Source organism: Lytechinus variegatus, chromosome 17 (genome assembly GCF_018143015.1).
Source record: "Lytechinus variegatus isolate NC3 chromosome 17, Lvar_3.0, whole genome shotgun sequence".
Taxonomy (NCBI): domain Eukaryota; kingdom Metazoa; phylum Echinodermata; class Echinoidea; order Temnopleuroida; family Toxopneustidae; genus Lytechinus; species Lytechinus variegatus.
This window is the reverse complement of record NC_054756.1, coordinates 24,875,644-24,890,220: the sequence shown is the minus strand read 5'-3', so window position 1 is coordinate 24,890,220 and position 14,577 is coordinate 24,875,644. Positions and strand designations below refer to the sequence as shown.

The 14,577-nt window shown below is 39.2% G+C and overlaps 2 protein-coding genes across 2 annotated transcripts; both read right to left on the bottom strand.

Moving 5' to 3' along the window:
- Window positions 1–6,528: 6,528 nt before the first annotated feature.
- On the bottom strand, window positions 6,529–8,010 carry LOC121430590 (Y+L amino acid transporter 2-like). Its single transcript, XM_041627908.1, has one exon. It carries the CDS (start codon window positions 8,008–8,010, stop codon window positions 6,529–6,531), a length of 1,482 nt encoding a protein of 493 aa, XP_041483842.1.
- A 4,222-nt stretch (window positions 8,011–12,232) lies between these two features.
- LOC121431056 (Y+L amino acid transporter 2-like) lies at window positions 12,233–14,197 on the bottom strand. The gene has a single exon (XM_041628526.1). It carries the CDS (start codon window positions 14,019–14,021, stop codon window positions 12,495–12,497), a length of 1,527 nt encoding a protein of 508 aa, XP_041484460.1. The 5' UTR covers window positions 14,022–14,197; the 3' UTR covers window positions 12,233–12,494.
- Between the last annotated feature and the right edge of the window lie 380 nt (window positions 14,198–14,577).

The window sequence follows — 14,577 nt, the reverse complement described above, 5'->3', positions numbered from 1 at the left end:
CTTTATTACACACATCAAAAGAAGCCAAGTCTCTTGATACCAAGTACTAGTACAAGATTTAAATTGATAAAGAAAGGTGATACAAAAGATCTGTCACACATAAATACTTTAATTCATTTCTTTCCACGTCATCCAATATGCATTGCATCACCCAAAGACATGCCACAATATGTCAATTTTTAAAACCCACACTAATCCCTTTATTACTTTCTTGTGGTATTATATTTATTAGTCTCGAAGGAAAGCAAAACTCTCCTTTTATTTTTCTAGAATTTAATTTCAACTGCTGCTTTAAAAAAATACTAACAGGGATAAGCTTTGCAACTCGATAACCAGTCCACCATACTCTCCAGTTTGAACAGGAATCTATTGACATGAATGTATGTGTCATTTTTAATCTTGCACTTTTATTTTAATTTTGTTCATTAGGTATGCATTTAGGTGAAACAGTAAAATGCAGCTTGGAGGCTACATTTTTACAATGAACTCGGTCAACAGTACCACTTTGGCATCTCATGATTAAATACAAAAAGCAATCCCACGTTTTGTCTTGTATTGTGTAAATTTGTTCACTATGACATTTATGGGAACTCTTAAAGTCATTTAAGGGTACAGAAACAATGATGATGATGATTATTATTATTATTATGATGGTAGGGATGATGATGGTGATAATTATAGCAGTGATGGTGGTGGTGGTGGTGATGATGATGATGATGATGATGGTGGTGATGATAGTGATGGTGGTGATAAAGATTGTGATGATGATGATGATGATGATAATGATGATGACAATGATAATGGTGGTAGTGATAAAGATTGTGATGATGATGACAATGATATGAAAAATGAAATGAAAATGAAATGAAAAAATGAAAATGAAAATCCATAATTTATTGTTCGAAATAGACATGAAATGAAATACTCCGAAAATTTGCTTTGCCCAATTGATCGTGGGCCCGGCGGCCACCGTGCAGCGCCAGATCGACGAGGCTCTATCCCTTTAATTGTTGAACGCCAAACAGGGTAGCAGCAACTCCCATCTTTTAACGTCTTTTGGTCTGACGCGGCCGGGTTTGAACCCCCGACCTCCCGGTTGTGAGACGGACGCTCCACCAACTGAGCCAACACACCGGTCATTTGATGGTGGTGGTTGTGATGACGATGCTGATGATGATGATAATAATAATTATTACTGTTATTACTATTATTTTGGTAGTAGTAGTAGTAGTAATAGTAGTAGTAGTACTTTCATCATCATCAAAACCAGAATAGCAAGTCTCCCCTTTTTCTTTGATTAAGGTTTTAATCGTGCATGTTCCATTTCCATTCTCGTGTCCTTTTTTGCTGATAAAATCGTTGCGTTAATTATCGACCGATTTGAAAGAATTAAATTTCATTTCTAAAGATAAGAACTATTCGTAATTTATCGTTATTGATTATCGACTACTCACTACAGTTGCTTAGCAATAATAGAATCAACATCCAACGAAATTCGAATTCTTTTTTGTAAATGATGAAATCGTTGAAGTTTATTCGGAATAACGTTGAATAACAGGAAATTTCAAACTTCGATTAATCCCATGAATTTTTTTCGAGCATCAACAATCAACATCCTTTTTACTATGAGGCATAATGGCACATGAATCAATATTATCATAGGCCTATACACCTCCGAATTTATTCTATCAAGATGATAGACTGAGGTAGTATTTTAGTTTCCCTTTCATTCTATCTTTTCCCGCTTTTCTTTCGTTTAATTGCGTCAACTTAGATTTTCAAAAATAAGAAATAAAATTAAAAAAGGGTCTGCGTCTGAATTAGAAATTATTTTGGTGTGATACGAATCCCCACAAACGAGCAATACCCCCCCCTTCCTCCTCCTCATTCAGTCAGTCATCAGTAGTTCGATCGTATAATATATATTTTTTTTAAATACACACTGAAAAACATTGTAATTCAAATCTACAAATATAAGAATGGAAACTAGGAACGCGACGCACACGGTTCCTTAGCATATTCAGATTCGCTTCAAACGAAATGATGCAAAACCGAAAAGTGGAATAGCTCGTTGTTTAAATCCCGTGTATTTAAGTATTTCACTCAGTGCCTAATTAACTTCACTTTGATTATTCAAATTTTGACAACATCAGGTTGGGATACTCCACTTAATAAATTCAAACATGCCCCTCTTTTCACAGCGTTTTCCCTCGTAACGATGGTGAAAGACGCATCTAAACAAAGTGCCATTTCCAGAGTATGAACCACCTTTGACAGACGGATTCGAAGCACATGCTGAAATGCAATGCATGAAAACTATGAAAAATCTCTCCACTGTCATGAAAAAATACTCATATATATAATATTTTGTGAGGGTGCTAGTACATTCAACCAAAAATTATATTTGCATGAAAAAAGTTTACAGTGAGTTAAAATTCCTAGAACATTTTTGTTTCGTTTCCAACATTATAATTTCTATCGTTATTATTTTGTTTCATTGGTGGTAGTCATAATTTTCATATCGTAAAAATAGGCACGGTGTTTCTTCATCAACATAATTTTTAAAATGACAATGATGTACGTGTATTCATACAACCATTTACGTTTAGTTATATCATATTCATTCAATTTATATAGATGTAGTTGATTCTTTATTATATCATACTTGACACACATGATATTTTCATATTAATATTATGGTTTATCAATATATTTTGTACGTTTTTATATCAATATTATATCAGTTATACGTGTCTATGAATCTATATTCATATTCTTAGAATTTTATTTTCATATCATAACCATATTTACCGTCAATCACACCCATAGTGCAGACTCTATACTGACGTCTTCTGGTTGATCGTCCACAGTTTGGAATAGCATTAGAAATGGATATTTCAAGCAGAATCAGATTCACGCTGACGTTGACTGCGTGGACGACATCGCCGACTTTCTGATTCATCACGACGTCGCATGAAGAACTCGACCTGAATTTGTCCACAGCGCATGATGATGAATCGTTGCCTGAAGCTGCTCCTGTTTTTTTAGGTCATGATTTGAAATTTGCATAAATATGATCATAATAACTTCTTCAGTCCTTACTTTTTGCGTAGATCGTTTGGGCTCATCTCTTGACTGCTATTGTGATTTCGCTGAAATTGCAAAACAATTCCGCGAGTTTCGCGCGTCCGGCCCCGTCCCTGTCATCCACCATGATAGAGATGATGATTACAGACATAGGGGGTGTTGCAAGAAAATATTTGCGATCAGTTGCAATTTTACAACTGATAGATCAACGTTAGCTGTAGCAAATCAGATTAAACTTCTTGTTTCAAGGAGCAAATTAGCAATCAATCACTAATTTGCAATTAACTGCAAGACATATATTAGGGACGAAAAATTACTTGAAATTGATCGCAAGTTTCTTGCAACACCCCAGACGTTATTATTATAATCATCACGTGTACCATTAAAGATCTAATTATATTTATCACTATCATGTTATCTTCATCACCATCTATCATAATCATCATCATCATCACCATCATCAACCTCCTCATCATCCTCCTGCTCCTCATCGCCATCATCCCCATCATCATCATCATCATCACCACCACCATCAACATCATCACCATCTTTATCATCACCACCACCACCATCATCATCATCCCCTTCATCATCATCATCATCATCACCACCATTATCATCATCAACAACATCATCATTATCATCATCATCATCACAATTATCACCATTATAATCATCACTACCACCACCACCATCATCCTCACCATCATCATCATCATCACCACCACCACCATCATCAGCATTATCATTATCGCAATCATCATCATCTCCACCAGTATCATCAGTCTAATCAATGACACCTAGTATTGGTGTCATCACTACATTATATTGTTATTGAAAAATATCAGTGTCAATCTCACATCATCATCATCATCATTAGAAGAGCCGTGGTGTAGTGGTTCTGACACTCGCCTTGTAAACAGAGGGTCGTGTGTTCGAATCCCACCGCGGTCTAGCGTCCTTTGGCAAGGCGTTAATCCACACTTTGCCACTCTCGACCCAGGTGCTAAATGGATACCCGGTAGGATGCGAAAGATATTGTATGTTTGATTTTGCCAGCACCATAATGTGGCTGCGATGAATGCAAGGAATGCTCCCCAGGGAGTGGAAATCGTGCACTTTTCGTGCTTGATTGAAATGAATCAAATGACCGGGGTAATAATATGCTGGAACGCGCTTTGGGCCATTCTGGGAAAAGCGCTTTATAAAAATTGGTTATTATTATTATTATCATCATCATCATCATCATCATCACCATCATCATCATCATAGCTCTTTCGTCACCATCTCCATGTCCTTCCTCCTCTTATCCATTACACACTAATTTCGAACTAATCATTGTTTTAATCAATTTTACCTACCTAGAACAAACACTTCGTTAACGAGGCAGATGATGAAAATCCTGAACAACATTTCAATAAACTGATGAGAGCCAAATACTGATGCGTTGCTAGGATGGAATCTAATGAGAAGTGGGATTTGACTGTTTTAATAATCAAACCTAGTTTTGACCAGTGTTTCTATAACAAAAAAAATTGCAGTTAATGGCAAAATAAAGAAAGAAAATACAATGGCCAATCAAGAGCATTGTTTTATTCACATTCTGTTCAGAAGATTGACAAGTAACCAATGAGAATCGTTGTTTCCTTTTATTGATTGTAAAGGTTTGTGTAACGGCGACCTGCCTTTTAAAAGTTGATTGTTTAATCACTGAACTGGAAGATGTCTTTCTTTTTCAATTCATCTGCTCGAACAAAGGAGATCTGTATGTCTAAAAATTTCTTGTAATATTTACGGGAAGTGTCTTTTAAATTGGAAAATATGAGGTTTCATACGATGCCTTAAAGGGGAATCCAACCCTATTGGTCATAAAAGTGGTGTTGGAGAGGATAACAATAAGAAAAGTACAAATTTGATAGAAATCGGACAAGCAATAAGATATTTATTGCTCTCTTTAAATTGTTTGATATCTTTTTCTTTTTCCTTTAAAGCAACTTTTGATGTGGGTAGGATTCCCCTTTAAGATCAGTTCGTGGACTGTTGAGAATATAAACGCCATAAATATCTAGGGGAAAGTTATATATTGCAGAAGAGAATTATTAATATAAGGGTACTTTAATCCTAAACCATAATTATATAAAGCCAAAACACTCTAAAAAAACAGAGAGTAAAAATTTACCCAATATTGGGTAAAAAGGGAACATGCATGTTTGCTGGGTAATTTTCCCCCAATATTGGGCAAACTGCATGTTTGAAGGGTAAATTTCAACGCAAAATTGCGTCAAATTAACAAAACATTTGGTATCTTTTTACCCAACAAACATGCATGTTCCCATTTTACCCAATATTGGGTAAACTTTTTTTTAGAGTGTAACTCGTTATGGCATGGCCGGCGATCCCGAATGACGGCCGGGGGAGGGGGGGGGGGGGGAGGGTATCCCCTGGAACAATATCTCGCCTATCGTCATGGTGGATATGTGTGGATTCTGATCAATAAATTTTGAAACATAGAAACTTTGTTGGGAGAGGGTCATCTTGTCGCCCCCCCCCCCGAACAAAATCTCACGAAATCGCCGAGTGTGCCTTTTTGAGAATGTTTATTTTTTACAATTTGAATGTAAACATATTTTAGTTCGAATATTTTGGTAAAGATTATTATGATTCATTGCCAATAATGTAATTACCGTATTTTGGTCTGTTCTGCGAGCGAGCATTCGGGGCAATTAAAAGGTTCGAACCTATATCAATGGAGAAGAAACTAATTAAGAAAAATATAGCATACACGGTATGCAATTTGAAACAAATACAAACAAGGGCGGCATTAAATTTCGATAGGACGTACGATGACCTACTGGCAGATTTAATTATGTTTGAATCGAAAAGGGAGTAGTATTGTGGGATGATTGATCCTCTTCTGCGCCATTCGATTTTGCTGCTGTTGCTTTTTCTCCTATTTTATGTTCTCTGTTTTCATTTTCGAATCTCTCATACACAGAATCTGGGGCGGAGGGAGTGGGGGATCACACCTCTAGCCCGTCCAATGGCATCTCAGTTACGTTGTTGTAAAAAAATCGCGGCTGATCACACGCCCCCCCCCCTCTCTCTCTCCCTCTCTCCCCCTCTATTTCGAAAGGTGAAACAAAATCTAAGCAACATAGATGACATTTATTTTCTAAAATAAAACGTTTATAAATATGTGTTGAGACTTATAGAAAAAACGTATGCGTTCATACTAGGTCAACTGAAATATGATAATGGGCATTAAAACGGTATTAGTTTGTAAACCGCAAAAAAAAGGGTCTTGAAAGCGAAATGTCTATAAGCGAAAACGCTTCAAAAATAGTTTACATAAACTGTCTTTTCCTATCTGTTCGACCCGTCTGTTCATTTCCGATATGACGTGGGTTGAACTGAATTGAACTGACACAAGCCGAAGAGACGTCATTGGTTGATTCTTTCAGGGGAAACAAACGTTACCTTTTGAAGGAAAACAATTGTGCGTCGATAAAGACGCGTCACCCACGAAGCTCGGATGATACATCGACCCCTGATGTAGTAAAGCGGTATCCCACTTAAGATAATCCCTACGCCGATGAGCGAATCCATGGGTGCTCCCCAGAAGGAAAACCCAGTCAGAAATGAGCACATCATCAGGAATATGACAGGGATGATGAAGGTGACGTGAAAAGATCTTGGTCGCTCAGGTTCCTTGATTCGAAGGTACAGGATCCCGAGGGCCAACAGTCCAAAGAAGAAGCAGTTCAGGAAGCGGGAGACGTTAATGAGCAAGAAAATACTATCAACGTAACAGAGTGCGATTGTTACAAGTGACGATGTGACGACGCAAAGGAGTGGCGTCTTGTGACGTATCCCAACTTGGACAAAGAACCGTGGGAGATGGCCTTCCCTGGCGCCTATGAAGTACGTTCTTGAATGCGATATGATGCACCCGTTGAGAGAACCGATACAGGACAGGACAACGCATATGTATACAACGGCAGACAATTTTCCAAGGGCCTGCTCGGCGAAACTGACTGCAACGGCTTCAGAACGCAGTAGTTCCGAAGAGGAGAGTACGGCAAAGTATGCAACATTGGCAAGGGTATTTACAACGGTTGCCACGGTAGGAGGAACTATGACGGCAATTGGAAGGTTCCTGGAAGGATTCTTCAGTTCTTCTACGACCGAGTTTAGACTTTGCCAACCTGCGTAAGAGAAGAGGCAAGCGTAGAACGCTGGCGCAAGTCCTTGGATGTTTGTCGATGCGAAAGGGTTTTGAAAGTTTTCGGTATGCCCGTTCGCGAGTTTGACCATCCCCATGACGATGATGACGCCGAGCGCGACAAGCTTGGTGAACGACGTCACGTTCTGAAGACGGGACGAGAGCTTCACGTCCCAACAATTCACAAACGTGATGAACAGAACGGCTGCAACGGCGAGAAGTTTGACGGCTACCCTTGGCGGCGGACATTCCGAATCAGGGTAAAATGGCTCAAGGCAGTATTTGGAAATCATCAACGCAATTACAGCATTGGCGATAGATTGAGAGAACAATGTCAGAGACCAACAGCTTAGGAATCCCCAAAGGTCTCCGAAGATTACCCTGACATAGGTGTAAGTGCCTCCCGATGCTGGGATCATCGTACCTAGCTCGCTGTAGCAAATAGCGCCGAAGACAGAAAAGACACCGCCAGCCATCCAGATACACAAGGTGGCTCCTACGCTGTCGACACCGGCCAGGACACCCTTTGGTGAAATGAAGATTCCGGATCCGATGATGACACCGATGTTGATCATGATGCCATCCAGGAGACTAAGCCGGCGTTCAAGCTTCACTTCGTGGTCATCATCGAAACCGATCCGGGCGTCGGAGTCCCCATTGTTGTCCTCTTTAATTATGTGATTGTCATGACTGCTTTCCATCTCGCCGTCACTATAAGGGCTAGCTGGCTTGAAGTCATGCAGAACATCTAGTCCTTCGCCAACAGTCGTAAAACGAAGGAGGTATTAACTCATAGTACTATCAGTGTCAGAAATCGTTCAGAGTTTGTGATAAAATTATATTGCAATTGTTGAATTGAGAATTGCAAGTTCCACAACTTTTACCATGATTATTGTTGAATATTGGTTCTCCCGGTTGTCCATTTCCGTCAACAAGCAGTGATGCTCAAAGTGCAGTTTATTCCGTCAATAGTGATACAGCCTCGCGTATATACATGACCATAATATGGCTCCTGATTTTTAAAACTGTCAGAGCAAGATAATTACAAATGGAATAAAAGTGTGGTCTCAGCAAGCAAATGACGCTTGTTTGGGCCGTAAACGTGGTTAACAATAGTACCTTGACAGTCCAAAGGTTGTCAAGTTTAATCTGTTTCTTTTTTTTAGTGCCGGGAGGGGGGGGGCGGTTTGGATAAAGTAATCATGGTATATGGATGTAGGGTGATATGAAATATGTTACGAGGTATATGGATGAGGCTTCAATGGCACTTTAAGATTAATTTTAAGAGTAATTTCGGTTATAATATCCGACGTTTGTCAGTGTAATATGATATTAATATGTTTGATTTCGGCATAATGTTTTTTTTTATTAGTAAGGTGTTACTGAGTGGAGAACGAGGGGACAAGGGGCCTGTTGCATAAAACTTTTTACCTGAGAAAACTCAGGTTGTTTCTACCGGAGTTTTTGCCCTGTGTTAAAGTCAACGGCAGAAATCAGACTAACCTTGGTTTTCAGTTTTAACCAGAGTTTTCTCAGGTAAAAAGTTTTATGCAACAGGCCCAAGGTGTACACAAATTCTTAAAAATGATGAAGAAATTCTTTAAGTGCTTTAATTCAAATTGTAATTTGCATCATTTTTTCGTTTTTATCTTTCTTTTACAAGAAACAACTTTTTTATTACGTTGCTGGAACACTTCCATGGTACATGGGCGGAAATCCCAGGGGGACGTGTCCCCCCTACTCAAAATATTGGGGACACAATATCAAATGTCCCCCTACTATTTGTGGTCTTTTATGATGGTAAGAAATAGATCATTCAAAATCGAACTTTTGGGATAACCTTTTTTTTCTGCATGTCAAATTTTCCAGCCCCTTGTCCCCCCTACCTTTTTGGGAGAGATTTCCGCCCCTGCCATGGCATAATGCCACTGACTATATCCTCGTTTGCATGTTACGGTATCCAAAATTATTTGAGCGTCACCATAATGGACAGAAATTCGAAAAACTGACGATTCTCCATTGATACTATTATTAAAACGGTATAGTCAGGCAGCATATGTCATTTACTTCGACAAATTGGCTAAGTCTGATTGTTCACTTTAATGTGATTGGTGACATCACAAGGAACAACTTCCAACTTGGTGACAAATTTCTAATGGTCATCTTGTTGGGGGTCAAAATAAGGTCAATGGGGGTCATTTTTTTAAATTGCTCCAATTCTCTCAAATGACACATCAAATTGTTTGTCTTGTTATACTGAACAAAAAAGTGTACACAATTATATACTCTTGACCTCCCGTTAAAAAGTTATGACCAGAAATGTCAAAGGTCAACGAACTTTCGTTAAATGGCAAATTACACTGATGGTGTTAAGAAAGCTCATTTATTCCGTGTTTTTATGCATGTGTAAATTTTTTATATTTTCGATTTTGATAATTCCATAATCAGAAGTCCTTATCCAGAAGATATAAAGGGTCAAGACAAGGTCAGGGAAAGGTCAACTAACTTTGATTGGAAGCCAAAATACAAAGTGGTGTTAATTATACTCCTATAGGTGTTATTACAACACCTTTTGTTGTTACATTTACACTCTGGTGTAATTTTAACATCTCAGGGTGAGGTCCTCTATTAACACCAATTGGAGTCAGTTAACACCGCAGTTTTACAGTGTAGGGTTCGGGTTTGCAATAGGGTTTTATGTTAGGTTTATAGTGTTGAACCCAGGGTTAAGTTGGTCATTCGAGTAGTGTGTGGAATTTTATGTGGAGCAATTGTCGGCGGAGCCCATAATTATGAGAGCATGTTCGAAGAAAATGGGAGGCATTTTCTCCTCTGTAATTACTTGCACGAAATCACTTTGTAAAAACTCCCAAAACCGTCATTCTATAATACATTTCCTTCAAACCTTTCCAATTTTGTTTTAAAATAAGACTTCATGTCAATGTGAACTTTCCGTAAAAACTATGAAAATTATGTCGCGAACAGAAAGCTCGATCTTAAAAAAAGAAAAAAAATAAGGCTTTGAATAAGTTACATTCCCATAGCTACCCCCTTATAATTTAATTATCCATTACACACTAATTTCGAACTAATCATTGTTTTAATCAATTTTACCTACCTAGAACAAACACTTTGTTAACGAGGCAAATGATGAAAATCCCGAACAACATTTCAATGAACTGATGAGAGCCAAATACTGATGCGTTGCTAGGATGGAATCTAATGAGAAGTGGGATTTGACTGTTTTAATAATCAAACCTAGTTTTGACCAGTGTTTCTATAACAGAAAATTTGCAGTTAATGGCATAATAAAGAAAGAAAATACAATGGCCAATCAAGAGCATTGTTTCATTCACATTCTGTTCAGAAGATTGACAAGTAACCAGTGAGAATCGTTGTTTCCTTTTATTGATTGTAAAGGTTTGTGTAACGGCGACCTGCCTTTTAAAAGTTGATTGTTTAATCACTGAACTGGAAGATGTCTTTCTTTTTCAATTCATCTGCTCGAACAAAGGAGATCTGTATGTCTAAAAATTTCTTGTAATATTTACGGGAAGTATCTTTTAAATTGGAAAATGTGAGGTATAAGTTTCATACGATGCCTTAAAGGGGAATCCAACCCTATTGGTTATAAAAAGTGTTGGAGAGGATAACAATAAGAAAAGTACAAATTTTGATAGAAATCGGACAAGCAATAAGATATTTATTGCTCTCTTTAAATTGTTTGATATCTTTTTCTTTTTCCTTTAAAGCAACTTTTGATGTGGGTAGGATTCCCCTTTAAGATCAGTTCGTGGACTGTTGAGAATATAAACGCCATAAATATCTAGGGGAAAGTTATATATTGCAGAAGAGAATTATTAATATAAGGGTACTTTAATCCTAAACCATAATTATATAAAGCCAAAACACTCTAAAAAACAGAGAGTAAAAATTTACCCAATGTTGGGTAAAAAGGGAACATGCATGTTTGCTGGGTAATTTTCCCCCAATATTGGGCAAACTGCATGTTTGAAGGGTAAATTTCAACGCAAAATTGCGTCAAATTAACAAAACATTTGGTATCTTTTTACCCAACAAACATGCATGTTCCCATTTTACCCAATATTGTGTAAACTTTTTTTTAGAGTGTAACTCGTTATGGCATGGCCGGCGATCCCGAATGACGGCCGGGGGAGGGGGGGGGGGGGGTATCCCCTGGAACAATATCTCGCCTATCGTCATGGTGGATATGTGTGGATTCTGATCAATAAATTTTGAAACATAGAAACTTTGTTGGGAGAGGGTCATCTTGTCGCCCCCCCCCCCCCGAACAAAACCTCACGAAATCGCCGAGTGTGCCTTTTTGAGAATGTTTATTTTTTACAATTTGAATGTAAACATATTTTAGTTCGAATATTTTGGTAAAGACTATTATGATTCATTGCCAATATAATGTAATTATCGTATTTTGGTCTGTTCTGCGAGCGAGCTAGCATTCGGGCAATTAAAAGGTTCGAACCTATATCAATGGAGAACAAACTAATTAAGAAAAATATAGCATACACGGTATGCAATTTGAAACAAGTAAAACAAGGGCGGCATCAAATTTCGATAGGATGTACGATGACCTACTGGCAGATTATGTTTGAATCAAAAAGGGAGTAGTATTGTGGGATGATTGATCCTCTTCTGCGCCATTCTATTTTGTTGCTGTTGCTTTTCTCCTATTTTATCATCTCTGTTTTCATTTTCGAATCTCTCATACACAAAATCTGGGGCGGAGGGGTGGGGTGGGGCATCACTTCTCTAGCCCGTCAAATGGCCCCTCAGTTACGTTGTTGTAAGAAACGCGGTTGATCACACTCCCCCTTCTCCACCCTCCCCTTTCTCTCCCTCTCCCTTTCTCCCCTCTCTCTATTTTGAAAGGTGAAGCATAATCTAAGCAACATCTAAAAGACATTTATTTTCTAAAGTAAAACGTTTATATATAAGTGTTGAGACTTAAAGACAAAACGTAAAATAATAGGCAATAAAATGATAATTGTGAATCGCAGAAAAAAGGGTCCTGAAAACGAAATATCCATGAAGGAAAACCCTTAAAATTGATATGATAGAATCAATCTTTTCCTATCTGTTCGACTCGTTCATCTATTCTTTTCGATATGATGTTGATTGAATTGAACTGAAACAAGCAGACGCGACGTCATTGGTTAATTCTTTCAGGGGAAACAAACGTTACCTTTTGAAGGAAAACAATTGTGCGTCGATAAAGACGCGTCACCCACGAAGCTCGGATGATACATCGACCCCTGATGTAGTAAAGCGGTATCCCACTTAAGATAATCCCTACGCCGATGAGCGAATCCATGGGTGCTCCCCAGAAGGAAAACCCAGTCAGAAATGAGCACATCATCAGGAATATGACAGGGATGATGAAGGTGACGTGAAAAGATCTTGGTCGCTCAGGTTCCTTGATTCGAAGGTACAGGATCCCGAGGGCCAACAGTCCAAAGAAGAAGCAGTTCAGGAAGCGGGAGACGTTAATGAGCAAGAAAATACTATCAACGTAACAGAGTGCGATTGTTACAAGTGACGATGTGACGACGCACAGGAGTGGCGTCTTGTGACGTATCCCAACTTGGACAAAGAACCGTGGGAGATGGCCTTCCCTGGCGCCTATGAAGTACGTTCTTGAATGCGATATGATGCTCCCGTTAAGAGAACCGATACAGGACAAGACAACGCATATGTATACAACGGCAGAAAATTTCCCAAGGGCTTGCTCGGCGAAACTGACTGCAACGGCTTCAGAACGCAGTAGTTCCGAAGAGGAGAGTACGGCAAAGTATGCAACATTGGTAAGAGTATTTACAACGGTTGCCACAGTAGGAGGAACTATGACGGCAATTGGAAGGTTCCTGGAAGGGTTCTTCAGTTCTTCTACGACCGAGTTTAGACTTTGCCAACCTGCATAAGAGAAGAGGCAAGCGTAGAACGCTGGCGCAAGTCCTTGGATGTTTGTCGATGCGAAAGGGTTTTGAAAGTTTTCGGTATGCCCGTTCGCGAGTTTGACCACCCCCATGAAGATGATGACGCCGAGCCCGACAAGCTTGGTGAACGACGTCACGTTCTGAAGACGGGACGAGAGCTTCACGTCCCAACAATTCACAAACGTGATAATCAGAACGGCTGCAACGGCGAGAAGTTTGACGGCTACCCTTGGTGGCGGACATTCCGAATCAGGGTAAAATGGCTCAAGGCAGTACTTGGATATCATCAACGCAATTACAGCATTGGCGATAGATTGAGAGAACAATGTAAGAGACCAACAGCTTAAGAATCCCCAAAGGTCTCCGAAGATTACCCTGACATAGGTGTAAGTGCCTCCCGATGCTGGGATCATCGTACCTAGCTCGCTGTAGCAAATAGCGCCGAAGACAGAAAAGACACCGCCAGCCAGCCAGATACACAAGGTGGCTCCTACGCTGTCGACACCGGCCAGGACACCCTTTGGTGAAATGAAGATTCCGGATCCGATGATGACACCGATGTTGATCATGATGCCATCCAGGAGACTAAGCCGGCGTTCAAGCTTCACTTCGTGGTCATCATCGACACCGATCCGGGCGTCGGAGTCCCCATTGTTCTCCTCTTTAATTATGTGATTGTCATGACTGCTTTCCATCTCGCCGTCACTAAGGGCTAACTGGCCTGAAGTCATGCAGAACATCTAGCCCCGGATCTAGCCCTTCGCCAACAGTCGTTAAGCGAAAGATGTATTTACTAGTACGTAGTAATCAGTGTCAGAAATCGTTCAGAGATAGTGATAAAATCATATCGCAATTGGTGAATTGGGTATTGGAAGTTCCACCACTTTTATTATGATTATTGGTGAATATAAGTTCTTTCGGTTGTCCATTTCCGTCGTTTTGATTCATCCTTCAACATGTTCAAAGTGCAGTTTATTCGGTCAATATGATACAGCCTCGCGTGTTTACATGACCTTAAGATGACCATTGATTGTTAAAACTGTCAGAGCAATATAATTACAAATGGAATAAAAGTGATGTGGACTTAGCAAGCAAATGACGCTTGCTTGGACAGTAAACATGGTTAACAATACTACCTTGACAGTCCAAAGGTTGTCAAGTTCAATCTGTTTCTTTTTTTTTTAGTGCGGGGGGGCGGCGGTTTGGATAAAGTAACCATGGTGTAAAGATGTAGGGTAATAGGGAATATGTTACGAGGTATATGGATGAGGCTTCAGTGGCACTTAACTTTAAGAG